Source organism: Diabrotica undecimpunctata, chromosome 6, assembly GCF_040954645.1.
Source record: "Diabrotica undecimpunctata isolate CICGRU chromosome 6, icDiaUnde3, whole genome shotgun sequence".
In the NCBI taxonomy this organism is placed as follows: domain Eukaryota; kingdom Metazoa; phylum Arthropoda; class Insecta; order Coleoptera; family Chrysomelidae; genus Diabrotica; species Diabrotica undecimpunctata.
In genome coordinates this window covers 135,895,775-135,923,549 of record NC_092808.1, presented here as the reverse complement: position 1 = coordinate 135,923,549, position 27,775 = coordinate 135,895,775, and the positions used below count along the sequence as shown (strand labels likewise).

Sequence of the window (27,775 nt, the reverse complement as noted above, 5' to 3'; positions counted from 1 at the left end):
GTTTTCTGTGGGATAATAATTTGATTAGTTTTGGTTTAAAATACTTCATTTGTATGTTAATTCGTATTTTTTAGCTGATATAATAGAAAAAGGTATAAGAGATCATCCTGAACTTAGTATTGGAATGCAAACAGAAGGAATAGAAGTACGATCAGTAGGAAACACTCTAACACTGCACGAAACATCATTAACTGAAGCGTTCAATCTAAAGGCAGCCATCGAATACCAACTTAAAAATTGTAATAAAAATACAAAAACTTGGTAGCAAAATATTTAATCATATCCGTTTTAGTCGATTCTGCTAAAGAGGCTTTAACCGATATGCCACCAAGAGCGGAATACGAGCTAGACGCTGTAACTCTTCATAATCAGGCGCTAATGAATTTTGACCAGAATCCTACTGAAGGGTTTGAAAAATTACAATTTCTTCTCCAACAAAATCCATTTCCGCCGGAAACATTTGCTAATATTCTTTTATTATATTGCCAACACGAATGTTATGACTTGGCTGCAGACATTCTAGCTGAAAATGCTCATCTTACATATAAATATTTAACACCGGTGAGTACATAATCCTGACATAAATATTAATAAAAGGCACATAACTAAAAAAACTAAATTACTGGTTTGATTTGAATAAGTTTTAGACACTTTATTACTGATATAATGAAGTAAACTAATAAATATTTAAAAAGGCCACAATTTGTATTCGAGTGGATTAAGGTTTAGACTGACTGATGGCCAATGGTCACTACTAATAAATTCAGATACATGATTGTTAAGCCACAGTTAAATGTTAAATATCCCGTTGATAATTTGTCGCCGCTGTTTCAACCCCTTTTCACAATAATGTAAAGAAGTGACGCTATCAGAGAACATTCTACATCACACCATCGCTGAGGCATAATAATGATCTCATTAAATCCTTGGCATCAGCCTTGGATGACCGTGCATATTGTCTACTGTTTTGCTAATCGAAAGTTTCTTCCACAGTAAATTTTTTCGTATGTAACGAGGATTTCTTTATAACGCTCTTTACCGGTCAACAACAACAGACTTCTTGATTTTTTTTCTATTTTGTTTTAATGCAATGGTAAGGAGTTATCCTGTTTGTCGTTTGAAACCTTCAAGTTTCAGGTCTTTTTTGATATTGTGACTGATGTTTCTCAGCGTGATATCCATTTCCTAAGCAATGACTTTTGTTTTCGGGCAGAATTTTGGTTAATTCTTAACCTAACAGCGTTAATAACGTCTGGCATACGAACCACGCGTGGCCGACCAGATCTTTTACGATCACTTACTCCTCCCGTATCCAAAAACACCTTAAGATTGATCTGCACCCCCCAAAAGACAAACTGCACATTCAAAAAATTTGAAAAAATTTGAGAAGGTATATATGATAACTTAAAGTATTTTGACAAATTTTGACCAAACTTCATGTTTTCGTTTTTGAAAAAACTCAAAAAACTACTTTTTTCCGAGTATAAAGCGGGAAAACCAAACATACAATTGTGTTCATTTTCTTACAGCATAAAAATTTAATTCTAAGAAACGCTTGTAAATTTTTTGAAAATTTTTGAATGTACAGTTTTGTCACAATACAAAAAAATAATATGTCCCGGCTTATAATCAAGCTACCGATACGAAACCGGATAAAATTTTAATAACATGATAATATAAAACTGTAAAGTGGAAAATATTTGCAATAAAATGTTGAATAATTTTTCGTTAACATATGAAAAATCTCGTTAAACAAGAATTATATCTCGAACTGCCGCCATCAAATTATGTTGTAGAGAGGACTCCATCTGAAACATCGGTAATATTTATCATCGATAGATAGCATTACTTTCGTCTTCGAAACGCTTTAAACGAAAAGTCATACTGACAGGGTTGTCATATCAATCACTTTGTACAATAACTTGGCAGATTACAACAAAATTTAATAAGATTGTTATCGGTTTGAATTTTGAACTGGCCATGCTGAAACTTACAGAATATTAGATATTACTATAACTTTTGTTTTGAAAATACGATGTCATAAAATTTACAATCTACAACTAAATATATCTATAAAAAACCTATTTAGTTTTTAAAAAACCTATTTAGGCGTTTTTAGTTAATTATTTAAGTATTTATAAACAATAGTGTTCCTTGCATAAAGTATTAGTGGTAATTTTTATATGAGTATTAAGTAGTATTAGTTTTTCTTAGATGGAGTATTAGAAATTATATTAGAAATATTAGAATTATGGTATTAGAAATGGAGTTCCTGAGGAGAAGCTGTAGACTTACAAAAAGAGACAGAATTGAAAACGCAGAGATTAAGCGGAGAATGGGAGTGCAATCAGACATAATCGACTATATAGAGGAGAAGAGACTATCCTGGTACGGCCACGTCAGAAGAGCGGACAGAGGACGCTGGATAAACAAAATCACAGAATGGAGCCCGATTGGTAGAAGAAAGAGAGGAAGACCCCGAAGGTCATTCAGAGATGAAATCGACGAGGCTATGGAGAAAAGAACCCTGCGAGATGGAGACTGGAATGACAGGGAAAATTGGAGAAAACGGTTGAGTGAAGGAAGACAGTGAAAACTGTGGAAATCCTTAGTAGTAGTAGTAGTTTTTCTTAAAGAATTCACATTTGTCAACTTGTATTTTAAATTTTGTTTTTCTTATTATCTTAAAAAATCTTCTTAAGATGTGTTTTTGACGAGAGGTTGAAAATACAATAATGTCGTCCATGTAGACTAGACATATTTCTCCTATAAGTCCTTTTAGTACGATTTACATTACTCTTTAGAATGTTGGGGGTGCTTTTTGAGTCCGAATGGCATTCTCAGCTATTCATAGTGGTCAATTTCAACGTTAAATGCAGTCTTCTGGATATCTTCTTCGGCGATTTCAATTTGATGGCAGCTGCTGGCTAGATCTAGGGTGGAAAAGTAGTGGCAGCGTTCTATCTAGTTTGTCCAGAATGTCTGTTATATTTGGTACAAATTCTGGTCTAGTATATTTGGAATTCTTTTTTTGGTACAAGCTTCTTTTCTTCTTTAAGATTCTTTTCTCTTTTCTTTAAAATTAGTGGGAGAGACTCTCCCACTATAGGTATAATTGCGATAATAGTCAAATAAGTCTCTTGAATATGGAATTACAAACTGGCGATCTATGTCTAGATACTTATTTAGAAATTAAAATGTTGATATATTTATATGTTTTTTAAATAATTTTTAGTATATGTATGAATTTTTGGACGCTCTAATAACTCAGCAAACCTCACCAACAGACGCCTACCAAAAATTGGATGAGTTAGCAAGTCGTCACACAGAGCAACTCAGAAAACTGACAAAGCAAGTACAGGAACATAGAAATAGAAACGATACGGAGTTGATAAAAAAAACTGTTATGGATTATGAAGAATGCTTGGAAAGGTAAAGGTTCACTTTTGTTTCGTAGAATGTATTAGTTAATAAGTAACAATGATATAAGCAGTTACATAGTTTATTCCCAGGATACCAGTAGTAATATTATATTTAAAAACTTTTTCTAGTAACTTATTTTGTCTTTTTTATTTTAAGGTATATACCTGTATTAATGGCTCAAGCTAAAATTTATTGGGATTTAAAAAATTATCCGCAAGTAGAAAAAATATTCCGCAAAAGCGCGGAATTCTGTAACGAGAATGATATTTGGAGACTTAATGTAGCTCATGTTCTCTTTATGGAAGAAAATAAATTTAAGGAAGCTACTGGATTTTATGAACCATTGGTTAAAAAGAACTACGCAGATGTAAGTATTTTCTAAATGCAAGATATTATTAGGTAATATATTATGTGGCGTCTGTGAAGGGCGGCTACAGGGCACCCTCCCTAAAAAAATCATATACAAACAATTAATTGTATTTCACATTTTTATTTGTGAAAGAAATATTCCTGTTTATTTGATGCGCAAAATATCCGAAAGTGGAATCAACATCAAAAGAAATACCAAAGAAATACCAATCCGTGTTATATAAATAAACTAAAAATGGTTATATTATTAATCTCAGAGACGCAAAAAGATTGAGAATATTTTTCGGCGTTTTAATAATAAAGATAAGCAGAGATAATCAAATTGCTGAGCTGCTTAGGAGAATAACTCTAGGATGGGAAGCGTACGGAAAACTGCGTGATATTTTTAAAGGTGATATATCTATCAGATATATCTATTAAAAATAATTAGCTTAAATCAATTTGTCCTGCCTGTTCTTACATATGGCGCTTAGACACGCGAGACACTTATTTTAACAAGGACATCTGCACGAAAATTACAAGTGACGCAACGTAGAATGGAAAGATCATTGTTGGTCATAACGATAAGATGTAGGGTTAGAAACGAAGAAATTTGTTTCGCTATTAAAAAAGTTACATCGCTAGAGTGACAGAAAATATATCAATCAAAAAAATCTTGAAGTGGAGACCGAAAGTAAATAGACGAAACCCAGAAGACCACCCGCAAGATGGATCGATGACATAAAGAGGATATGTACCAACTGGATTGCAACCGCTCAAGATAGATCTGAATAGAAGTTTTTCGAGTAGGTCTATGTCCAACAGTGTACAACTATGGGATTATGATGATGATGTATAAGTTAAACAATATATATATATATATATATATATATATATATATATATATATATATATATATATATATATGCGATTAAGCCACAATTGATTGTAATGAAAATTACATTTCTGCGAAAATGTATTACCAACAAATTGTTAGTAGGTTATAACCTAAAAATGCTAAAAGATTAGTAATCCTTTAAGGAAATTGGAGTTATCTTCTGGACGCCACTGACACAACTTTCCAAATTAAGAATTGTAATAATTTTAATCATAAATAGACCCAAAACATTTTTTTTGTAATTATGTAAAATCATAATTAACCATTTTTCTTTCAGATACTAAGCATCAATCCTATAATTCTAGCAAATCTGTGCGTTTCTTATATAATGACCTCACAAAATGAAGCAGCAGAAGACTTGATGAGGAAAATTGAAAAGGAAGAGGATACAATCGGTTTTGAAGAACCTGAAAAAAAGTGTTTTCATCATTGCATTGTCAACCTAGTTATAGGGTAATAGAAAATTTGACTTTATTTAAGGATCCAATAGATAGTTATAAGGAGTCATTTCATCAGTTTTTTTGTAATCTCAGTAAGCATCGGTCAAGCCAGGTTTACACGTATCCAGTAAATGGCACCGGTATCACTGGCATGCCAGTGCTTGACTACGACAGCGTTGGACAGGCACGTTTACACGTACCTATCCAGTAGCAGGCGCCTGTCTCACTGGCACGCCAGTTCCTACTTTATAAAGTAAGAAATTTAGTTTCTAATTCAAATTCGACCTCTCCGCTTATCATTTCTTCTCTTTTCCACACAGCTAATCATCTCTTCAACAATACTTTGTAGAATTAAAAGACATCCTACACGGGCTCCAAATTTTATTTCGTCAATTAGCATATTACTTTTGTGTAAACGACCACGACAAGTCGGAATCGAAAAGAATATTCCACTGTACAAACTTAAAAATGAAACTGGCTTGCCAAAATATTCTGTTCTGTAAATCTAGTATAAACCTTCACTGGCGGGCAAACAGGACTAGCGTGGATACTGGCGCCAGCAAATCCATGCGTGTATAAAATCGCCTTAAGTCGTTTGTTATCATTTTGTTATTATTGTCAGTATTTTGTTACTTTCGTAAAAATGTACGCCAGCGAGTGGAACGATGTGTTTACAACCGCTGGAGCGGATGAGAGGGGAGGCAGATGAGGGCCACTAGCATGAAAAATAGACCAGCTCTCTATTCGAGACAAGCAGCCAGCGCCTCACTGGAGCAAAAAAGTATTTAGATGATGCCACTACCACAGAATAATAAACAATCAGAATGCCCACTCTGCTTGAAAAAATAAGTACGCGCATCTCGTTCGCGCAGACGGAGTCAGCCATGTTTTAGTCGGAACCAGTGCTGTTCAGTGACATTTTATCTCTTATGCATAGAAAAATTAGCCCAGTTTAATTTATTTACGGCAACTATAGTCATGATATGCACTATTTTATTCGTACTTTTAGTTGAAGAGTAGATTAAATTATTTCAAATGTACTAAATTATTAATCTCTAAAAATTTAAATTACAGTTCTGTCGTAGCTTGTCACAAATTTCTCAATTCGAGTCTATGTTTCCGTTTAAAATTTCAAAGGCGGCATCTGAGAGTGGGCATTCTGATTGTTATTTATTCTGTACCACTACCATACCAGCGCTGTCGTGCCAGTGCGATAGGCGCTAGTTACTGGATATGTGTAAACCTGCCTTCATGTGGGCGTACCAGATATTCACGAAGTTTTACTGTTATTTTTATGATGTTATTTAGTTTATATAGTAGTTAAGATTACTATCAAATGATATTTATTTATATTTTATTGTTAAATTTAATATTTCGTCTGAATTTGACAGATCTGTCAGAAGTAAACAACAATTTTAGGTACATAATATGAAGCTTCGCGCTAATTTACTTTACCGCCTACTGTACCATCTTTTTATTTCAATATTCCCTGATTTCTAAAAGCTTTCAGAGCACGATACCTACATCTTTGGGATGTAGGTATCTTTTTTTATAATTATTTCAAAGGTTGATTTTAACCAGTAAGTTGTAATTTTGCCTGAATCATATTCGGTTGAACTAATCCGTGAAATGTCTTAAGTCAAATATTTTAAGAACATCTGCATACACATTGTTATGCCCAGAACTCTTTCGATTCTACGTTACTCTGAGCTTGCTAAACATTAGGACTCCAGAATTTCTGAACCAAACCATATTTCCATTGACAGGTTGTCTGACTTCTTTTTGATCATCACAGAGCAACAAAGCATAGCTTTTTCATATGTCGCATAATCCAAAAATCAAATTTCCGTCGTGTTTTAGAGATATTAGAAGTGCTTTTTTGTGCTGCAGTAATTTCTTACTTTCTATGAAAATTTATAACGTCATGCAGAGTATGCCCACTTCTTGACATTCGGCAATTACCAAGTTTTCTTTAGCTTTATCTGTAGATTTTGACTCTATATTTATCAATGTTATACAGTGTGTCACAACAAGATTGTTCATAAATTATACCAAGAAATTTTAGGATGAAAAGTCGAATTTGCCTAACTTACCTATATGCAAAAGTGCACCAAAAAACTTTAAAGAAACGGGGTGTTAAAGTTATAAAATAAAACCGAAAACGGTTTAAAATTTGTTTATGAAAATCTACATTATGTGTTAGCATGCCATGGCAAATAAAACCGAAGTAGCGAATCAATCAGAGGAATTGTCATTACACTACAAGATTTGGGTACAACATTTTTAACCAATCATATATGAATAATACACATATGTCCAAAGTATGGAATATTGCAATATTTCATTTTTTTATTGATTTTTATGTATAAACTCTTCTGAATAGTTAAACATCATTTTGTTTCAATTCTCAACAATACTAAATGAATCTCAACACCAGATAAATGATATGCAAAAAAATTATTTATTCTCTTGGAGTGAAAAACTTATAATGTACAACTTACATTTAAAAATAAATTAGTATAGAAAAAAATAATTTTTAATAAAACTATTAATTAGTATTTCCTCCATTTGCCTGTACGCATACTTGTAGGCGATTTGGCATTCTGCCGATTAACTGGTCGAGCTGGCCTTGCGGAATTCTCTCCCATTCTTCACGAGTAGCAGCTTTTAGTTCTCGAAGTGTAATAGAGGGATTGTTTCGCTTCTTGATGCGTGTTTTGAGAATGTCCCAAACATGTTCAATAACTTTCATGTCGGGGGAATTCGAGGGCCACTGTAATGTAGATATTCCTTCTTCTTCCAGAAAATTTTGTACTGCTGATGTTCGATGAGGAGGTGCGTTGTCATGCATAAACACAAATTCATCACCTACTGCTCCTCGGAATAGACGTACGACAGGATTTAAAACTTCCTCGATGTACACAGCACCAGTGACTCTTCTCTCCAGAACCAGCAGTGGCGTCCGTGTACCACTCATAATACCATTCCAAACCATAATACTGCCACCTTCAAATGGGACAAGCGGTTGGGCTGTTTCTAGTTAGCCACTTTTTGACTCATCAGAGAATATCACGTCATTCCAGTTAGGACCATGGTGCACCATTTCTCTAGCCCATTGCATCCTTACTATTTTGTGTTGGTAGGTTAGTTTAGGAACACGTAGCAGTCTTCTACGATACAAATTTACCGCATTTAGTCTGCGTGTTATTGTTTGTCGTAAAATATTCAGTCCTTGAAGCTTAGAAATTTATCTGGATATACCACTTGTAGATTCCAGACGATTTCTACTAGCTATCAATGTTATTTGCCGGTCTTGTGCTGCAGTTGTATATTGACTTCTACCACTTCTGGGACGATCCTTGACGTCATTTGTATCTTGGAATTTTTTTTTAATTCTCGATACAGCACTCTGAGTAACATCAACAATATTCGCTATATAACTTTGACTAGAGCCCTGTTGTACACAAAGCCGTTAATCTAGATCTGTCAAAATGAGATATCACGTTTCTAGGCATTTTTAAACGGCTCAATTCAAATTTAAACAAAGACTGAAATAATGTGTAAATACACTAATCAGTTGAATGTGACCAAAATCATACAAAAACGATTCAAATTTTTTATTCTTTTCATTTAAAAACGCTCTAGAATGAATATCAACAACAGTTTTAAAACCACCATAGGCGTAGATATATTATTTGTACGTATTCCAAACTTTTGGACATGTGTGTATATTTTATCCTATTATTTATTTTTAGGACCCTTTATTGTTCTAAAGGAAATTATGAATTTGGAATATCAAGAGTGATAAAATCTCTAGAACCGTACGATAAAAAACTAGGCACCGATACATGGTATTACGTTAAGATTTGTTTTTGCAGTCTTATCGAAAATCTTGCCAAACATATGATTGTTTTAAAAGATAGTATTATTGAAGAATGCATTAATTTTTTGGAAAGTTGTGAATGTAAGTAATATTGGATATATAAACGTAATGAAAAATAAAAAAATTGTAACACAGTTATTCCATTCGTAGTGAAAATTGAATAGTGTTCATACAGCTGATTTTTTCTTAGATCTGATATACTTAGTATAACTTTATATTTACATAACATTATATTTAGTCTAACATATACAGGGATGAGTGCCTTAAGAACCGGCAAAATAACGCAAAAGATAGAAAACATAATACGTTGTGAAATAAAAAGAGATGCAAGTAGTAGAGGTGAGAAATTATCGATATAAACCTATAATTTACTTTACATTACATTAGATCTATCGAAAGTTTCACACCTTTAGACGTTAGCTTATGAGCTGATTGACTTCAGTCATAGTAATACGTATCACGTAATGTAAGTAAAAACAGTTCAAGTACGAGTATGTTTTTATCCAAAATTAAAGTATTGATCAATAATAAACTGTGATTTGAGACGTCGCATACACTCTTCTCAATACAGAATTATCATACCTTGTTATTCTGTATTTATCAAATTACTACTAATTAAACTGTTTACTTACATTTGCTTTATTGCCTTCAATCAGTTTTTACTTTATACGAAATTTAAAAAATGTTAATGTTCGACGTCGTACTTGTAATATTATGACTGAAGTCAACTAGCTCATAAGCTAACGTCTAAAGGTGGGAAACTATCGATAGTGCTAATGTAATGTAATGTAAATTAGAGGTTTCTATCGATAATTTCCCACCTCTACTACTTTCATCTCTTTTTATTTCACAACGTATTATGTTTTCTATCTTTTGCGTTATTTTGCCGGTTCTTAAGGCACTCATCACTCTATATACACATTTAGTATTACAAATTTTTGGTCATAAAACTGCCTATATTAGTCGGGCATAATTTTTATTCGGTCACCAATAAAACTTTCTTTTAATTAAACCTCACACTTCTATCAAAATACGTTTGAGATCTCACTAGTTAGATAGTGTGGAATTTTTCAATTGTCGTTTCAGTTTAATCCAAGCATTTTTAATCGAGTTATTCAAACTTCCAACTATTTAACTTCATGCACATTCCCGAAGATAGTTAAAAACAGTCCCTGCAATGTGGAGCCTGGCATTGCCATGTCGAGACGTGAGAACTAGAGGGTTCTAAGTTACAAATCGTAAATTTTACAGGAGAGCAAATTTAAAGTTTAGTAGATCATCAGAATATCGCAGTGCATTTTATCATTCATGTAAATTAATAGAGCAAAATAAATTTCAGACATTTCTGTTTACGATTCATTTAAAGTTTTGGTATAAAATTATATATAGAACCGTCTGCTCCTCTAACAGCAAAAACTTCATTTAACATCAAGCAGAAAATAAATTTAACCTCACTAGTCTGTTTAAAACTTTATTGATGAGAAATCAGAACACACTATAGCCTAGTACAAAATGTATCAAATTGCCACTAACATGTAAATAGAACCCTTTGCACTGAATATTCTACCTTCAAGACCTAGTATATATATATATATATATATATATATATATATATATATATATATATATATATATATATATATTCAGAGCTTCTACAGTATTCACTGCCTTCCCTCGCTTAACCGTTTCCATCTCTCTCTCTGTTGTCCCCATTCTCCATCGTTTAGTCCTCTCTTACTCATGGCATCGTCTACTTTGTTCCTCCAGGATTTTCTGGGTCGTCCTCTTTTCCTCCTTCCTATGGGGCTCCATTCGGTTATTCTCTTTATCCATCTGCTGTCGCTAGTTCTTCTTACATGTCCATACCACTTTAGTCTTTTTTGTTCTATAAATGTTTTTTTTATTATAACTAATAAATTAACAATCAGAATAAAACAATGTATTCTATAAGTTAATGTGATGAGTTTAGGTCCTGTCCCTTGGTTCTGGCGTGATGTGGTCCCCTCCAGTGAGAGAATCACGGGTCCACGTTACTGGTCTGTTGGCCAACGTCGCTTTAGTCTTCTGATAACTCGATGTTGAGGTATTGCGGAAATTAATGGATTGGAGTGTGTGTTCACTTTTTGAGTGTATTGTAATTTCTTTTGCTGGTATACTTCTTTCACTGTTGAGATATTGAGATCCTCATAGATTCTTTGGTTGGTTACGTACCACGGTACATCAACAATTGCTCTAAGATTTTTGATTGGCATCTTTCCATAATAGCAATATTAGATTTACTACTACAGCCCCACAGCTCTATGCCATATGTCCATATTGGTTTGATAACTGTTTTATAAATTAGAATTTTATTATTTATTGACAGCTTGGAGTTTTTTCCAATTAACCAATTGATTTCTTTTTGTCTTAGTTGTATTTGTTTTCTTTTTTTGGTGATGTGTTCTTTCCAACACAGGGTTTGGTCCAGGTGTAGCCCTAGGTATTTGGTTGTTTTAATCCTGGGTATTTCCTCATTGTTTATATATATTGGTGGTGGTGTTTCTCGTCGTAAAGTGAAAGTTACGTGGGTTGACTTATTTTCATTTATTTTTATTGTCCATTGTTTTAGCCAGTTTTCAAGCTCATACAAATAGTCTTGAAGTTGTTGTGTAGCTATTTTAATGTGTTTGTGACTTGTAAGTGCTACTGTGTCATCTGCAAATGTGCCAATTGTTACGTTATGTGAAGTTGGTAGATCAGACGTATATAATATATATAATAAAGGTCCCAGGACGCTGCCCTGTGGAATTTCCGGCTTAATGGGATGCATTTTGGATATTTCTCCATTTACTTTCGTTCTATACTGTCGGTTTTCCAAGTATGATGTAAGTATTCGAAAGAATGGTGGTAATATTTGTTTAATTTTATAAAGAAGTCCTTTATGCCAAACCTTATCAAAAGCTTGACCTTCACTATTTTTATTCTATATATAGGTACTAAATGTATTCATAAAGTAAGCGGTTCTTTGCGCTATTTCTCAATAGATGATGGATAACATACGCATTTAAATATTTTTAAAGCTCATGATTTCCATTTACCCCAAATTTTCACCTATCTCGGTGTAAATAAATTATTTTAAAATGATGAAAAAATTTCTGCTGTGGGTCCATACTGATTATTATTAATTAGTTTGAAGTTATACTTTACTAACTATTGCAGTAAATCTACTAATTGGCTGCTAACTTACACAAATACGATTTATTTATTCTTTTTTTAGTTTATGGGAAGACTGTCAGAACAGTAGTATATAATTCTTTCTTAGAAGCTAACGAAGTACCGAATGGAAAAGAGACCGTTACGTATGAAGCCAGAAAAATAAAATGCCTCCTAATTCGATTATTCAATGTGGAATCATAATGAATATTCATAAATAGTCGATGATTGAAAGAAATATTTTTCTGCTCTATATATGTAGATACAAATTATAGCAAATAGTGTTATTCTATTATGTTTGATATAAATTAGAATGAGATACGATTAAATAAATAGGTATATATTAGATCAATTATTTCTTAAAGGGCCATCTCCACCACGGAAACTCACAATCATCATAGCCACTCTGTAAATGACTTGTTTTGCACTTCGCGAGTGCCGCTGGTAAATAATCAAACTCCGTGTGAAAAACTGACTTTATTTTGAATTACACTACATGAATATATGAACGCTAATAAGTATTATGTCCGCTCGCTCTGAATGCTGTATCACCGATCTCGTCTCGTATTTGAGTGCTGTCGTCTTGGGGTGCTTTTAGGGACTCTTCCAGGCTTCACATATGGCATAATATCTGCATACGCGGCTATGTTGCCGTATCAGAAAAAATTCATGAAATAAACTTAAAATAGATAGTGACGTGAACACACTCTAACTTTCGAAGCAACTGCTTTAAAGAGTTGTTGAGCTGCAACCATATCCTTCTCTAACATTTGTCAGTCAAAGTATTCGTCTTCTTCTTACACCCATTTTGCCCTCTATTTTGCCTTGGATTATGAGCCGCAAGATGCTGTATTTTTTGCCGAGATATTGCAGTTTTCTTTTTTATTGTCCTTTCAACTTATTTTTCTTTATTAGTTGTTTTAAACACTGCAACGTTCGTAACGTGATCCACCCATTAGATCCTCAAAATCCTATCTGTCCACATGTTTAATGAATTAAAGTCCGACAAACTTTAGTTTGGGAATGTGACGTAGTGTTTCGCGCAGACGGGCGGGCCGTTTCTACCAGTGGCGGACGGAAACCGGTAGCTTTAAAATAAATTTTTATAAGTATATTCAATTAAAGTGGGAATGAATTTGTCAATTTTTATTTTTATAGTTTTTAATAATTATTAAGTTTATAGTCAGGCATTCGATAAAATAATGAGTAAACTATTAGGAGTACTGGTAGCTTTAAAATAAATTTTTATAAGTTTATTCAATTAAAGTGAGAATGAATTTGTCAATTTTTATTTTTATAGTTTTTAATATTTATGAAGTTTATAGTCAGACATTCGATAAAATAATAAGTAAACTGGTAGGAGTACTTTAATAAATAAAAAATTCGTCAATACTTACAAATTATTAACATTGCCAGGAAGAAAGGAAGGGTTTCAATAACACAAAAAAATAATAAGTAATTTATTTTAACTAATTAAATAATATATTTATTTTCTAAACAGTAATGATTGTAAAGACTTATATGTTTCGTTATATGACAAAGGAATATCACACAAAAACACGTCTATTCCGGAATTTTAATCACTATCTTTATTATCAGAAAGGCTTTCTTCGGATGAACCAGTATTAATAAAAAATTGTAAGTGGTCCAGCGTAGAGTCCAATAAATGTTCTTTTGCGATTTGAGTGTTTTCATATTTTTGTACGTGTTTACATATTCTAGCCCACTCTTCTATTAACACTTCTGAAAATGTTATTCTTGTTATATTTTCAATATCATTTATGTTAAATGTTGTATTATGAGGGGCCACTCTACCTTTTACCAAAGCCCATATTTTTTCGATAGGGTTTAACTCCGGATGATAGGGAGGCAAGCGAAGTACTTGATGTCCGTGTTGTCCAAGCTCATAATCTAATGCACAAACTGGTGGAAAACGTGGTTTATTGGCTTGTATAATTTTATATAATTCCGGTTTTGTTAGTTTTTCTTGAAAGGGAATACTTTTTTCTTGTAACCACTTTACCATAATATCCCTACGGCTCGCAGACGTTACATTTTTTTCGATTAGTACATTATGGTAGGATGCGTTATCAACTACCAGGACCGAATTTTTAGGTAAGTTAGGTATAAGCTGACTTCTGACTCACTTCATAAAATTAAGGTGGTTCATATCGTTATGATAGTCGCCACTCTTGGATCCTGAAAGCATAAATATCATGAAATTATTGTACAAATTATTTTAGAGGAATTTTCGGCGATTAAAATATTCATTGTATATTTTTATTTTTAGTCAATTTTGCGTTAACAAAAACTTTTTGCCGAAAACCTTTGCCTCGATATTAGTTTCATAGACGGCCCAATAGAATGTGATTTATTATGAAAATAATTATGGCTTACATTATTGTTATTAAAATTGACTTTTTAATTGTCTAAATCAAATCTCATCTGTAACATGTACCTGATTTAAAAATTAACAGTGCGTTAGGTACAAATCCACTCTCTCCTCCAGCATGAACAACAATCAGCCTTTTATCCTTAGAAATTGGTTTCTTTAAAGTTTTTCCGCTTTGATCTGTCCAGTGGTATGGTGGACTACATAAGTCTTCTTATCCCCTCCATATTGAGCGTCCACGGTTCGACTGCATAGTACAGGACCACGGTTCGTAGACTTACTACGGTTGCCTCTTCCGCCTAACCAATGAACATTAAGCCCGAAACTGTACTCACGTGACGTAATTCTTCCCCTTCAACCAATCAACACTGCAATCGACCTGCCCTCTACATTCAGTTTCAATCGCGAATAAATGGGTTTTGTATTCTTGTGTACTCTGGTGACGTAACTCAAGCATCCCCACCCCAGTCGTAAGAGGCAACCGTAGTAAGTCTACGAACCGTGGAACAGGACACTGTATACGTAAGATTTAATTAATCACATTTTTAGAGCTATTTTAAATGTCAAATTTCTGCTATAAAGAACCTTGTTGTATTCAACTTTTCGTAAAAGGCGTTCTTATGAACCTAAAGAAATAAAAATGAGTATGGCATTTAATTGCTCTCATTTTTACGGGTGTCTCGTGACTCGTAGATACGCAACTAAATGCTAAAAACTTCAAATGTGATATAAATAAAACACCAGTAATAATTAATAAATATCTTTATAAAACTATAAATTGAGCTTAAATTCATTTAATCTCTAAGTCCCAGCTCCATCTAATTTCGGGTTATCGCACAACATTTGGACCATATCTAATTTCTCGCTCAAACTGTTCGGCCTTTAAAGTTCCGTCAATACTTTTACAGTCTTTATTAAAAACCGAATATGCACTAACCTCTCCTTTTTTCTTCGGCCTTGTCCTGGTATTCACGTACATTGCCACTAAACATGAGACTAAAAAGAAAACTGTTCCGAACTGAAGTTTAATGAAAATGGCATAAAGAATAATCCAAAATGCAAAACATAATCCATAATATAAGAACTGAACTAGAGAGCAGCAATGTATTGTGTCATCAACTACTTCTTCAGTTTCTTCCGAGCTAGTAACAATATCCGAATCTATATCTTTGATCAGATTTTCAGTGAGTTCCTGAAACAGAATATTTTAATAAAAGATCTGAAATGCCAAAATTACTCAGTTTCAAAGAATAATAATTAAATAACATAGTAACGAATTTTACAGTTATGCTTTATTTAAAAATTTGAAGACAAATTTGAAACATCACCAGTTTTAAACAAGAGGATTAAACTTAAATTCAGGGAATAGGAAAACAATTTTCATTTGAGGTAAAGACATTCATTTTTCTTTTTTGCTCTATTTTCTCCTTTATTTTCAATATTTGTATAAAAAGAACTAAATCGTATTATTACACGATTATTAGGTATATATAACATTTTTCATATAAAAATGCTTGCAAGTCACAATTTATATCAAGTGACGTCACTTATATTTAAAATTTCCAGAACGTCAACCTTAGAGTTCAAATTTTCCTAACACAGCTAATAATACGAAACCCATACGGAACTGCTCGATCTTTCATAGGCGCCAACATGGTGTAATAATCAGAAAAATATTTAAATATAAAAATAGTAAATCAATTTACTAATGTTTGTATTTTGAGAACGATTTCCGAAGTGGAAATTGAAACGTCAATAAACGTACTTTAACCTTTAATTGTGGCTTATTCCCATTTAAATAGTAATTACTTTAAAATGCCACAAGAAAATAGCTTCAGAACAATATATTGGAAACTTTAGAATTATATTGATTAAATAACCAAATACATTTGTTATTATTAATAATACTAATTTTATAAAATAAATCTTTAAGTCTAATATTCCACAAAATAATAATTTTAATTAAATAGATTAGACAATTGTACGCAACTGATACAGGTATATTTCAAATTTTATTGACAGTTCAGCGTGTGGCAAAAGTGTATAGTGTTGCCGGTTTTTGAGAGCAAGAGTTTTGTTTATGTTTTGATTTCTTGCACAATTTGATCATAATATATATTAATAAATTGTATTTATAAATACATATTAAAATTAGATTAATAGCTTTAAAAACTAATTATTGTTGTTTATTAAGGCCCTAAAAGAGGTAAGTTTAAAATTTAGAATATATAATTTTGTATTAAAATGTTTTCTAATGGATTTTAGTGTGTTGCAGCAGTCTTAAAACTAAGTGAATTTATTGTTAATAATAATATAATAGTTTGACAAATAGTTGACATTTTAAAAATTCCTCACTTACTAACTATTCTGACGCTTTGGCAACGCTGTGGGGTTCTGACGTCGTAAATCTTGAATGACGTGCAAGCATTTTTATATGAAAAATGCTATATATGATACATGATAATATGAATAACAAGATAGAATCTTCCCGTAGCACAAAATCGGTCGTGTTCGCGCATGCCGTCATTGGAGAGTAGAATTTGAATTCTTGTTAAAGTTAAATGGGATTTTTATGCATTATGTGATGAAATTATTCAATTAGCAAAATAATATTAAATAAAGGTTTAATAATTACAATAATCGTACATAAAAGGATATCTCCAAACTATTTATTAAAGATTATTTATTGACACACAAAAAACTGACATTACGAACGTGCAACTCTCCAATTACGTCACGACTTATGCGCAATATCTTATCTTCTTAATCATAGTATCATGATATGATATACGAATCGAATTAATATACGCTACGGGTACGTATGCTTGGTTGTATAGTAACTTCCAACCACTTGTGACGTACAGTCAAAATTTCTTCAACGTGAATAATCACTGAACCGAGTATATTAAGTATAATTAAAATTAAACAGTTTAGATGTCAAGTAGTTAAACAAGAAAGGTAAAATTTCGAATCTTGTCTTAAAAAATGAATATGCTTATCTCATCGTTATGTTCGTAGTCACTAATAAGAACTTATCTGCAAGTACAATTTAAAAATGTTCAAAATTATTTCACCTGTTCCGTTTCTTCTTGTTGTGTTTTGTTTTTAAGTTTATTTTTACGATATTCTTCCAGTTTTTTAGCAATATCACTCATTTTTTTGTTAATTTGGATAGAATAAATTGTTTACATCAACATAAACTGTGTTCTCATGTTAAATGTTAATGTCAATATGTCAAATCGAAATGTCTACGCAACCAATGGACGTCTTCGAATTTATTTACTAATAGATAAAATTAAAGTGAAGTAATAAAAGAAAATTAAACAATACTAATAAAACTTAATAATTTATTGTTCATATATCCATTAGTGTCCAAAACAAATTTTAAAGAAAAAATTAACATCAAATTAGAGAATAACAAAAAATGCCTAAAAGGTTATTGATATACAAAAGTAAGCTATCAGCTGACAGCATTGACAGCTGTCTTAATAAAAAAAGGTGAGGGTGAGATTCGGATTTTGTTTATAAGTTTGCTCAAGAATTATTAAAATTGCAATAGTGAGTAATGGGCAGTACAGCCAAAGCTATAGTGACTGGTTTTATATGTAGACTCTGTTCAGAGCAGAAAAAAGTTGTAGTCCATCTATACACTGAAAGGGCCAGAAAATTAGATTTACTAAAGAAACTTGAATACTTACCAATTACAGTAAGTACATTTTTGTATTTAATACACTTTCACTACGTTTTGTTTTTAAAATTAGAAAAGGAGTCTTTTAATGTATGTTTAAAAAGATGCAAGGATTTGACCTTTCTTGAGTTTTAATGATAATTAAGCTGATGGATCAAATAACTTATATGCATTTTTAATTACATAGTTTCTATTATTTTCTTGTATCTTACTGTATTAGTTAATTCCCTTATTGCCATACTTTTATACTTATTATATTTAAGTAGTTATTTTATTAGTTTAAGTTTAAAATTTTAGTTGTTTATGTCTTCTATTTCTATATAAAAAATTGAAGGTACTAATAAGTGGTCCAAGGTTTAATGAGATTTTAATTTGCCACTAAAAATGAGTAACGCAAATATTGTTTCCATAAATTTCATATACTTATCATTAATAAAAAGAAAATATTTGCTTTCTAATTTTATATTATTTCTTTATATTTCAGCTCAAAAAATACGACAATTTACCAAAAACAATATGTCTACAGTGCATCCTAAGGTTAGAAGTTCAATATAATCTTGTACACAAAATTAGATCATCAAAGGCAGTAATCAAAACTCATAGAATGTACCATGTAAGTATTTAGTTTTTTTTTTAATTTTAGAGGACAATAAATGCTCTAAATTAACTGGTAGTTTTCAAGGATTCCTAGATGAACTTTCAAGTCCTTTCATATTTATGCATATTATTCAAACAGTAATTTAAAATAAAAAAACATATGCTACTTGATGTCAGAAATAAATACTATTCGCATTAAAAGGGATGATTTTCACATTTGGTCCCATTGAAGATAGCTATAATTGAGCTGTCAATTAAAGAACGAAATGTTGGCGTTTGACTGTGTTGCCATGTTTTTTTAATAAATCGGGAAAGAGCATCTGATTTATAAATAATAAAAATCCAATAGAACGTTAACAAACTAACAGTAAAAAAGAAATTCTTTCAAAAAATATTAAGAATAGTATTCAGGTACTTTCCACAGACATCTGGTGACCATCTGTAACAATCTGGCAACTGGTGGTTTGAGGATTGCCAAATCTATCAGCTTATTATCAGAGGCAAATGCCAAAAAAATGTTGTAATAATTAACTGCAATTAATATGAGAAGAAACGAGTATTTATTCGTTCATATAGTATATAAAAAAAATTGCATAATTCATATAATAATATAATAAAAATGTATTTTTGAAAGCTTCTCTATTTGTAATTGAAGCCTACAACAAATACATTATAAAGACATGACAACACAGTCAAAAGTCAAAAATTTGTTTTGTGAATTTAATTGACAGCTCTTTTGTAGCTATCTTCAATGTTAAAGTAAAAGTTATTAATATCAGTTTCTGTGTTGAGTTTTGATCTATCACATTTAGATTTTTCTAATGTTAATTTATTATGAAATATACATGCTAAGTGATGATAAATATGTTATATTAAAAGTCAGCAGGACCAGTTTCTGTCTCTGACCTTTCATTAGGTTATGTTAAGTTTCCCAACAATTCTTCAGAATTGCCAATGGGCTGTTTTTATTATGTTTTATTTGCCTAACCTATAGAGTTCAAAAGAAATTAATTTATCTGCAATGTTTGCAAGATAAATTTGCACACCTGTGCAATAACAATATCTTTTAGTCTGCTTTAATTTTTGTATATAGTTGTATCAAATTTTTGTTTTCAAAGTAGTATCTAATTTTTTTTTCTAATTATTTCAGAGTAATGGAAGATGTCCAGTGGAATGTGTCCTACATGGTGTAACAGATCCAACTTGGTCATCCTCACCTACAGCAGAGGAAGCTACTAATTCCTAAATGTGATACTCCTTATAACAATTATCTTTATTTTAATTGGTATATTTTGACAAGTATGAACAGCACACTCATTTGAACTTCAATATTTATTTTATTTACTTTCATGAGATTCCATTTTGTGGTTTAGTGTAATATTGTCATTTGAAGTTCTTATAGAGCTGTTACACAGTAATTGATATGATTTAATAAACTTTTATAAAACCCTTTACTAGTTACTATTTTATATATTAGAACATATTTGTCTTATGCAAAAGATTAATAAGAGGGAACATAGGAGTAGGGTCACTAAATTCAGCAGTGTCAAGAACAGCTAAACTTTGAGTCTATGAGAGAGTAATCAAACCCACAGTAATGTATGTCAGCGAAATGTGGATTATCAAAGGAAGAAAAGAAAGGTGCTCAGAAAAATACAGACAGCAGAGAATATTTGGAGAAGGCCAACAAATAAAGAAGTAATGAGAATGTATGGAAAACCAATATTTACAGCAAAAATATGAGCCCCAAGATCTAGGTGGCTTGTTCATATTATACAAAATGTTCACAACAATACTGAAGGGGGGAGAAATGGGGAAAAAAAGAAGAGGATAAGAAGAAATGTTGAAAGCATAAAGCAAGACATCAGAAACAGGCATGAGAGACTAGAGAGAAAAAGCAAGTGACTGGAAAAAATGGAGCAAAATAACATTTGTCGCTAATGGTACTGAACAATCTAACTTCTTATTGGTATGGTAATGGTATCTAGTATATCGAGTAAATTAAAGGATGAGACATGTTGTCACTTTATTTCTCTGACAAGAGGAATATTTGTATTAATTACAGGATACTGATGCAACATAGAGAAGTATTTTATCATGTTTTAGTTTATTTATATACAGTGACGACAGGTGATAATTTTGTTCAGGGGAAGGTAATTCGAGAATAAAAATAATAAATAGGTACTTACAAGGCCTACTTCTTAAAATAAAACTCAATTCTTCTGTTTTTATCGGAGATGAACCTGCCTATCACATTTTCGTTAAAATCAGCAATTTCTACAACTAAATTTTTTCGATGGACAACCTGGCAAGCGTTATCAGTGTTTCATCGTTATTAAAATAATAAAAACTTTACTTATTTCACAATATATAAAGTCCAAATCATATGACCCTATCAAATTTAAAGTATGTAAGCAACTGATTACATTTTCTTGTACTTGTTTCAATAATTGGAAATACATTTTAGGGGATATCGATGTTTTCTAAAGCTAGTTTCTTTCTATAATGTTCATAATTTTCTCTTTGAAACAACTTTGCACCAGAGACAGGTGACCTTTAAAAGCCAAACGCTCCTGAATTTAAAATATAATAGTGTCACAAGTTTTTCTTTCAGATAAATTTAAGTTCTTATTTTGCATCAGTCTCTGTCGATTCTAGCATGTTTTCCTTTACAGCGTAAGGCTGTTTAACTATTTAAACTGTTAAAAGCATATGACAATTTCAGAGCCTGTTTCAAATTTTCTGCAGTTGGTTTAATAATGTGTCGACATGTGGCATTATTTTATAAAAGAAATCCAACCAGTACTGAAATGTGGGATCATTAAACCATTTGTCCAAACTGGCAGCTTAAAAAGTGGTCTCCATGTTATATATTTTATGATTTCTGGACTCAAAACATTCCAGAATCCTGTCTAGATTTTCAAATATAATTTGTATCGCTCTAGAGTAAAAATCCCATCGTGATTTTCAAATCACGACTAAAAATATATGGACGCTATGACTACTTGACATCTCATTTTGCCATAATTTCTTAAATCGGTGTGAAGGTATATTTCTCAGATATTAATATTAACTCCCTGCAACTGTCCAAACATTACAGCAGCACCATTATAAGTCTAATTAATTTCTCGGGTGTGCCTTTTAAAATAGGATTAATTTGTTCTAAAATACAGGTTGATATCCTAAAGCATCTTGACTTACCGATTTTGAAAAACTTCGAAATACCTAATTCATGTATATTTTCGCTAAAAAATAACGAAGGACTAATACAATCTGAGTTTGTGTAGAAATATCTGTTGTATTGTCTGCCAATAGTACATCTTTTAAATGAACAGGCAGTTCTAAAAAAACATCGTTATTAATTACTCTTCAGACTCATTATTACCACGTCGTGCAAGACTGACCTTGCTGCAAAATTTCAAAATATGGATAATTTTTGACAGAACGTAAGTTTTTTTGATACCATTTCGATATATATGTAAAATTTTTAATACAAGTAGCGTTACCTCTAACGTTTTTAAAAATGTTTTGTACGCCACACAGTAACGGTAATCGCAAATCATCATTTCTTAGAATTTAGTGTCTACAATTTTGAAATTATTTTTTTTTGGGATACGGTAATGTCGCAACTGGAATGAATAGAATTCGTTCTCTTAACTGCCTTTACCTTTTTCCCTTAGTTTGGATTTACTGATAAGCGTTAGCAGTTAACTATACATATAATCAGTTTTTACTTGTTTTTTCATTACAACAAGGAGGTTCTATAATAATATCAACTTCTGGATACTTATAAAAAAAATTTGGTTCCCAGTATTTTTTTAATAGTTACTTGACAATGATTTATTCTCTATCTGTCAATGCCAAATAAAGTTTAGTTTCTTTGTTTTTGAGTACATATGGAACCTTAGACAATGGAAGTGAAATAAACAACACAATGTTTTTTTTTTAATATTTAATAACTCCTAACTAAATATAAAACAAGATATACATTTGTGGAAGTTTTGTATTAAAAAATATAATCATGCATTTTTATACAAAGCGAATACAAAAATCAATATTTTGTGCTATATATGAGTTCTAATAACCGTTAAAATATTTACACAATAAACTTGTTAAATATTGTCAAAAATTCTTCTCTTAGCTGCTAAAACAAACTTTAAGCCTAAGAAAACGTATTTTGTTATATGTTCTAACCTACACAATCAGTCCAATTAAGTTAAAATTAGTATATCAGTTGTCGTGTACGCATGTTTAAAAAATATGACTAGTTAACTATTTTTGTACAAAAAACTTCATTTTTACCCTAAGATATCAATTTTTTACATGAAATAGAACAACCAAAATCAAAAATATGGAGTATTTCCGACATTAACGTACAACAAGAGGCTCCAAAGAGTCTACTTCCCCAGAGGCTCCAAATCGTTAAAACCTGCTAAACATACTTGGAGAAAGTTTTGGCTAAAAATACCTTAACAAATGTAATAAATCACTATTATGATTATATATGTCATACATAGAATACAGGGTGTAGAATGATTTATGATAGTATTCGGAGAAAATAAACTACTGATTAAAATAAAAGTCTTTAGATTAAGCGAAATATACGAAACAATACAAAATCCAGTATTGTTAGAAGAACAAAACAAAATATTTCATCTTTTATAAACATTTCACATCATGGCACATTTGTTTAGGTCGATAAATATCGAGATTATATATAAACATTACCGTAAGTATTTACACTTGTCTATTCATCTCTCCTACCTGCAGGATGTTTAATCATAACATGAGCTATGTCGACTGGAAAACCAAGGGTAAGCCTTAGCGAAAGTCTGGCTAATTTGACTTAGACTGAATAAAACTTCACTCCCTTCCAAGCAGAAATGTATGCTAGGTATAGAATATAGTGTCTGCAGGAACTGATAAAGAGCAACTTTGTTGAATCAACATCCATTGCTTTTTGTTGAATAACTGTAGAGGCTTGCTGTAGACAGCAATTGTTTAAAGTTTTAATATCTGTTGTAAACAGTTAACAATAACTCCTTAACTGACAAACCGATCTGTTTGATATTTTGCATACTTATATAGGAATATAATAGCCTGAGGTGTAATGTGTTACTTGTGGTAATCGGTAACTATTGCAAAAATTATTTAACGTTTACTGAATATTGCAAAAAAAATTTAGATTTTTTTTTTTGCAAATAGCCTATAAAATTATTGTTGAATTTGATCTTGCGAAAATTCAAATTAACCGTCCCTTCATAACAATAGTTTCTCTAGTTTCTAATAATAGGATATAATTCGGACTATGACCTTTGTTTATAAAAAATACGGCCGATCTGACAGTACCTCGATACGTATTTTTCATTAACTATTTCTCCCCTATGACTTAAAACGATCAGATACCTGTAATATTTTTTTCATTTGTTTCTTTTTCTAGACTGGGGTAAAAGCATTCTACAGTACACAAAAACAAAAATGGAGATTCATAAGAAAGCAACGGAAAGAAATGGCAGAATTGAAGGAATACAATAACACACCAGCAAACGAATGGAAAAGATACCTGACGGAACTGTTTAAAGGAAAGAAAAATAATAATTAACACAATAACGTACCTGAATTAAGACACGAAATAGAAATCAGTTTTCAGGAAGTAGAGATAGTTTTCAGGACTAGACTTAATAACCAACGAGCTTCTAAAATACAGAGGAGAAAGTATAACCCTAGAGATGACAAAACTTATACAAAAACTAATATTGCACTGCAAGATATCAGACGCATGGAGAAACAGCATAATGATACTAATGTTCAAGAAAGGAGATCAAGAAGACCCCAACAATTATAGAGGTATAAATCTACTGAACACCGCAGCTTACGACACACGGATTCAGATCTCGAAGATCCTGCGTAGACGCCGTATTTGTACTAAGGCAAATCACAGAAAAGACCTGACAAAAGCTTTCGAATGCATGAAAATCGAAGACGTCTTACACCTACTGTACATACCAGTCAATATTATACAAACCATCGAAAACAGCTACTTCCATAATCGAATATAGGCAAAGATAAATGGAAAACTAACACAGTGTATACCAGTACAAAGCGGAGTCAGACAGGGTGAGACGTTAAGCTCAGTTCTCTTTAATATAATAATGGACGAAATAGTACAAGCAGTACATAAAGGTCATTGTTGCAGAATGGGAAACAAAGAAATCCAAATATTATGTTATACAGACGACGCCGCATTAATCGCCGAGACAGAAGACGAGCTCCAAATATTAACATACATCTTCAATACAACAGCTAAAAAGCATTATAGAAGTAATATATATTGAAGTGCTTTTCTCAAGCATTGTGATATGGCTGTCTTTTTACCGACAACTGATATAAATATTACGTACTATGAATTTTTTCTAAAATCTAAACGTTATGCCAAATTAGAATTTTTGATTCTTATATACGTTTCTTAATAATTATTATAACATAAATCACAAAATTAACATTAGATTATATTTACCTAAGGAGGTTTTAGTTTCAAAGTTATTTGTGGCTTAACTTTTAAATAAATAAGTATAATATTCGATAAAACTAAACAGGAGAATCAAGTAATAAAGAATTTGTGATATGTCAGACAAATGAATATCTGACACTCTAAAAAAGTTGTAGAAATTGACAAGATGTCCAGTGATTTGTGAGAAAACAATACAATAAACGACTTCCCACAAAGAAAATAATTTAAACATAGCTCAGTGAGGTTTTAATTTCATAAAAGACAACGTTGAATATCTATATATAAACTATCCAATGTTCTAAAAAATTTAAAGGCATATAAATATTGACAATTTCAAAAAGCAAAAAAATTACTTGACTGCTATATAAAAATTAGCCTGACTACTTCCACCATCTATGCAGTAAGTAACAAACGAACGAAACCGGCTAGGGACTTGTGTTTGCGTTACGTTCGGTTTTTTTTTATTTACTTCCACTAAGCCAACATTAAATTTTAATGCTTCGATCCAAAAATGTTGTAGGTGATTTTCCGTGGTTTTAAACAGCGATGTAGGATGATTATATTACAAAATAATGTTTATCTTTAAACTCTTGTTCCAGTCTTAACCACTATGCGCTTTTCACTAGACAAATAATTTGTGTATTTATTATTTGGGATGCATAGTAAAACTTACGATGTTTTTATTTACGTTATCCAACCAAGTTCAAAATTGGCAGAAAGAATTATAGTCTTTAGACTGTTTAATATAAGAATAATAATAAAAAAGGATTCCACATAAAATAGTTGACAATAACATCAAAATTATTGATTAACAAGATATAAAAAAGACACACACACACATACACACACAAATATATTAAGCCTTCTATAACGAACACGGTTATTACGAGGTACATTAGATGTCCCGTAAAATTTCTATTGAACTATAACCCTCTATAGCGAGGCAAATTTGGTTATACCGAGAGAAAATAAGATCGAAAAACGTGATTTTTTAAGTTTTTGACCCGCCGTGGCAATAAATAAATACTCTATTTAATTGCCGACCGCAATAAACTTCTGTTTAATCTACCGACCGATATTGTGTTGTCGGAAATTTACAATTTATGATTCACAAGTGTCAGTGTAGGGGTTTGACCATTCGCACCTAATAAACTACGTAAAGAGGCTTAAAAACATGACAAATGAAACAAATTTCACCAGAATTTCATTACACAGTTGTTTTTGTCGTAGATGTTTATCGTTTATTTCCTGGTTGTGCTTTCGAATCTTGAAAGTTGTGTTGTAGATTACCTAGTCACATAGATACTAGTCACTATGACTCCTAAAAGAAAAGCATTTACTTTAGAAGAAAAAATTAACATCCTTAAAGATGTTGAGAACGGTAAGAAGAAAGCAGAAGTTTGTCGTGAAAGAGGAATTTCAAGTTCCACTCTATCTACCATGTTCAAAAATAAACACAAGATTTTCGAAGTAGGTTCGTCTTTTTCGGTAAATCGAAAAAAATACGTGCCGCAACTAATAAAGAACTCGATACTGCAATGGTCAAACGATTTATTGTGTAAACAGGGCTGCGAATGTTCCAATAAGTGGACCACTGCTTCAAGAAAAAGCCACACAGTTTTCGCAGGCGCTAGGTGGTGATGAGAATTTTAAAGCATCGAGTGGGTAGATGAGCCGTTTTAAGGCCAGGCACGAAATTACGTGTGGAAAAATTTGCGGTGAAGTGAACAGTGTTTCCAAAAAAGTCACCGACAACTGGTTGAAGTCATGGCCTACAATACAATAAGACAAAATTACAGTTACGATAATGTTTTCAATGCCGACGAACTGGGACTTTTTTTTAAACTTACTCCAGATAAGACCCTCAAATTCAAGTTATCAAAAGAAAGGGTAACTGTAATCTGCGATCTGTAAAACCACGATATTTCAGAGGTGTGAATCAACTTCCTGTCACATATAAATTTAATAAAAAATCGTGGATGGCAGCAGAGATTTTTAGTGGCGAACTTTTGAAGTGGGACAGAGAGTTGGGACATGGAAATATTCTTTTAATTGTTGACAATTGTACAGCCCATCCGAAAGTTAACGGTTTAAAAAACATTCAACTTCTTTTTTACCCCCAAATTGCACATCTGTTCTGCAACCGGATCAGGGCATCATAAGATCCCTTAAAGTTTACCACAGAAAACTCTTAGTTATGCGGATCCTGAATAATGTGGAAAACCGTAGTGATTTCCCTGCTAAATTCAGATTTTTGCTTTAATCTGTGCCTTCCCGCAAAAATCTGAATTTGGTTTCGAAAATTAGTTAACGGATTAAAATTATTGGTCCTTATTTTTTTGAGGGCACAGTTGATGGTGAGGTTTTTCTAGATTTTTTGATTAACTTTTCAGTGCCTACATT

General features: G+C 31.8%; 3 protein-coding genes across 3 annotated transcripts in view; 2 read left to right on the top strand and 1 right to left on the bottom strand.

The window, feature by feature from the left end:
* Positions 1-12,512, top strand: part of Ttc30 (tetratricopeptide repeat domain 30) — a 34,854-nt gene extending 22,342 nt beyond the window's left edge. The window contains exons 5-11 of the mRNA XM_072533813.1: positions 75-239; positions 293-561; positions 3,236-3,432; positions 3,580-3,790; positions 4,947-5,122; positions 8,865-9,073; positions 12,249-12,512. Coding sequence (XP_072389914.1) covers positions 75-239; positions 293-561; positions 3,236-3,432; positions 3,580-3,790; positions 4,947-5,122; positions 8,865-9,073; positions 12,249-12,388 — 1,367 coding nt within the window. The 3' untranslated portion in view covers positions 12,389-12,512. The remainder of the gene's footprint in view (positions 1-74; positions 240-292; positions 562-3,235; positions 3,433-3,579; positions 3,791-4,946; positions 5,123-8,864; positions 9,074-12,248) is intronic.
* A 1,248-nt stretch (positions 12,513-13,760) lies between these two features.
* On the bottom strand, positions 13,761-14,210 carry LOC140444630 (uncharacterized). Its single transcript, XM_072536394.1, has one exon. The coding sequence runs from the start codon at positions 14,208-14,210 to the stop codon at positions 13,761-13,763; it is 450 nt and encodes a 149-aa protein (XP_072392495.1).
* A 3,820-nt stretch (positions 14,211-18,030) lies between these two features.
* Positions 18,031-20,311, top strand: LOC140442847 (uncharacterized). The gene is made up of 3 exons (XM_072533812.1): positions 18,031-18,282; positions 18,749-18,877; positions 20,012-20,311. Exons 1-3 carry the CDS (start codon positions 18,142-18,144, stop codon positions 20,105-20,107), a joined length of 366 nt encoding a protein of 121 aa, XP_072389913.1. The 5' UTR covers positions 18,031-18,141; the 3' UTR covers positions 20,108-20,311.
* Positions 20,312-27,775: the final 7,464 nt, after the last annotated feature.

What these genes read in the sequence shown, in the direction of transcription:
- LOC140442847 (XM_072533812.1), top strand. Translation starts at nt 18,142, where the DNA reads ATGGGCAGTACAGCCAAAGCTATAGTGACTGGTTTTATATGTAGACTC. An exon ending in TTGAATACTTACCAATTACA is followed by an intron (nt 18,283 to 18,748) that starts GTAAGTACATTT and finishes TTTATATTTCAG; the next exon opens with CTCAAAAAATACGACAATTT. An exon ending in AAACTCATAGAATGTACCAT is followed by an intron (nt 18,878 to 20,011) that starts GTAAGTATTTAG and finishes TAATTATTTCAG; the next exon opens with AGTAATGGAAGATGTCCAGT.
- LOC140444630 (XM_072536394.1), bottom strand. Translation starts at nt 14,210, where the DNA reads ATGGTAAAGTGGTTACAAGAAAAAAGTATTCCCTTTCAAGAAAAACTA.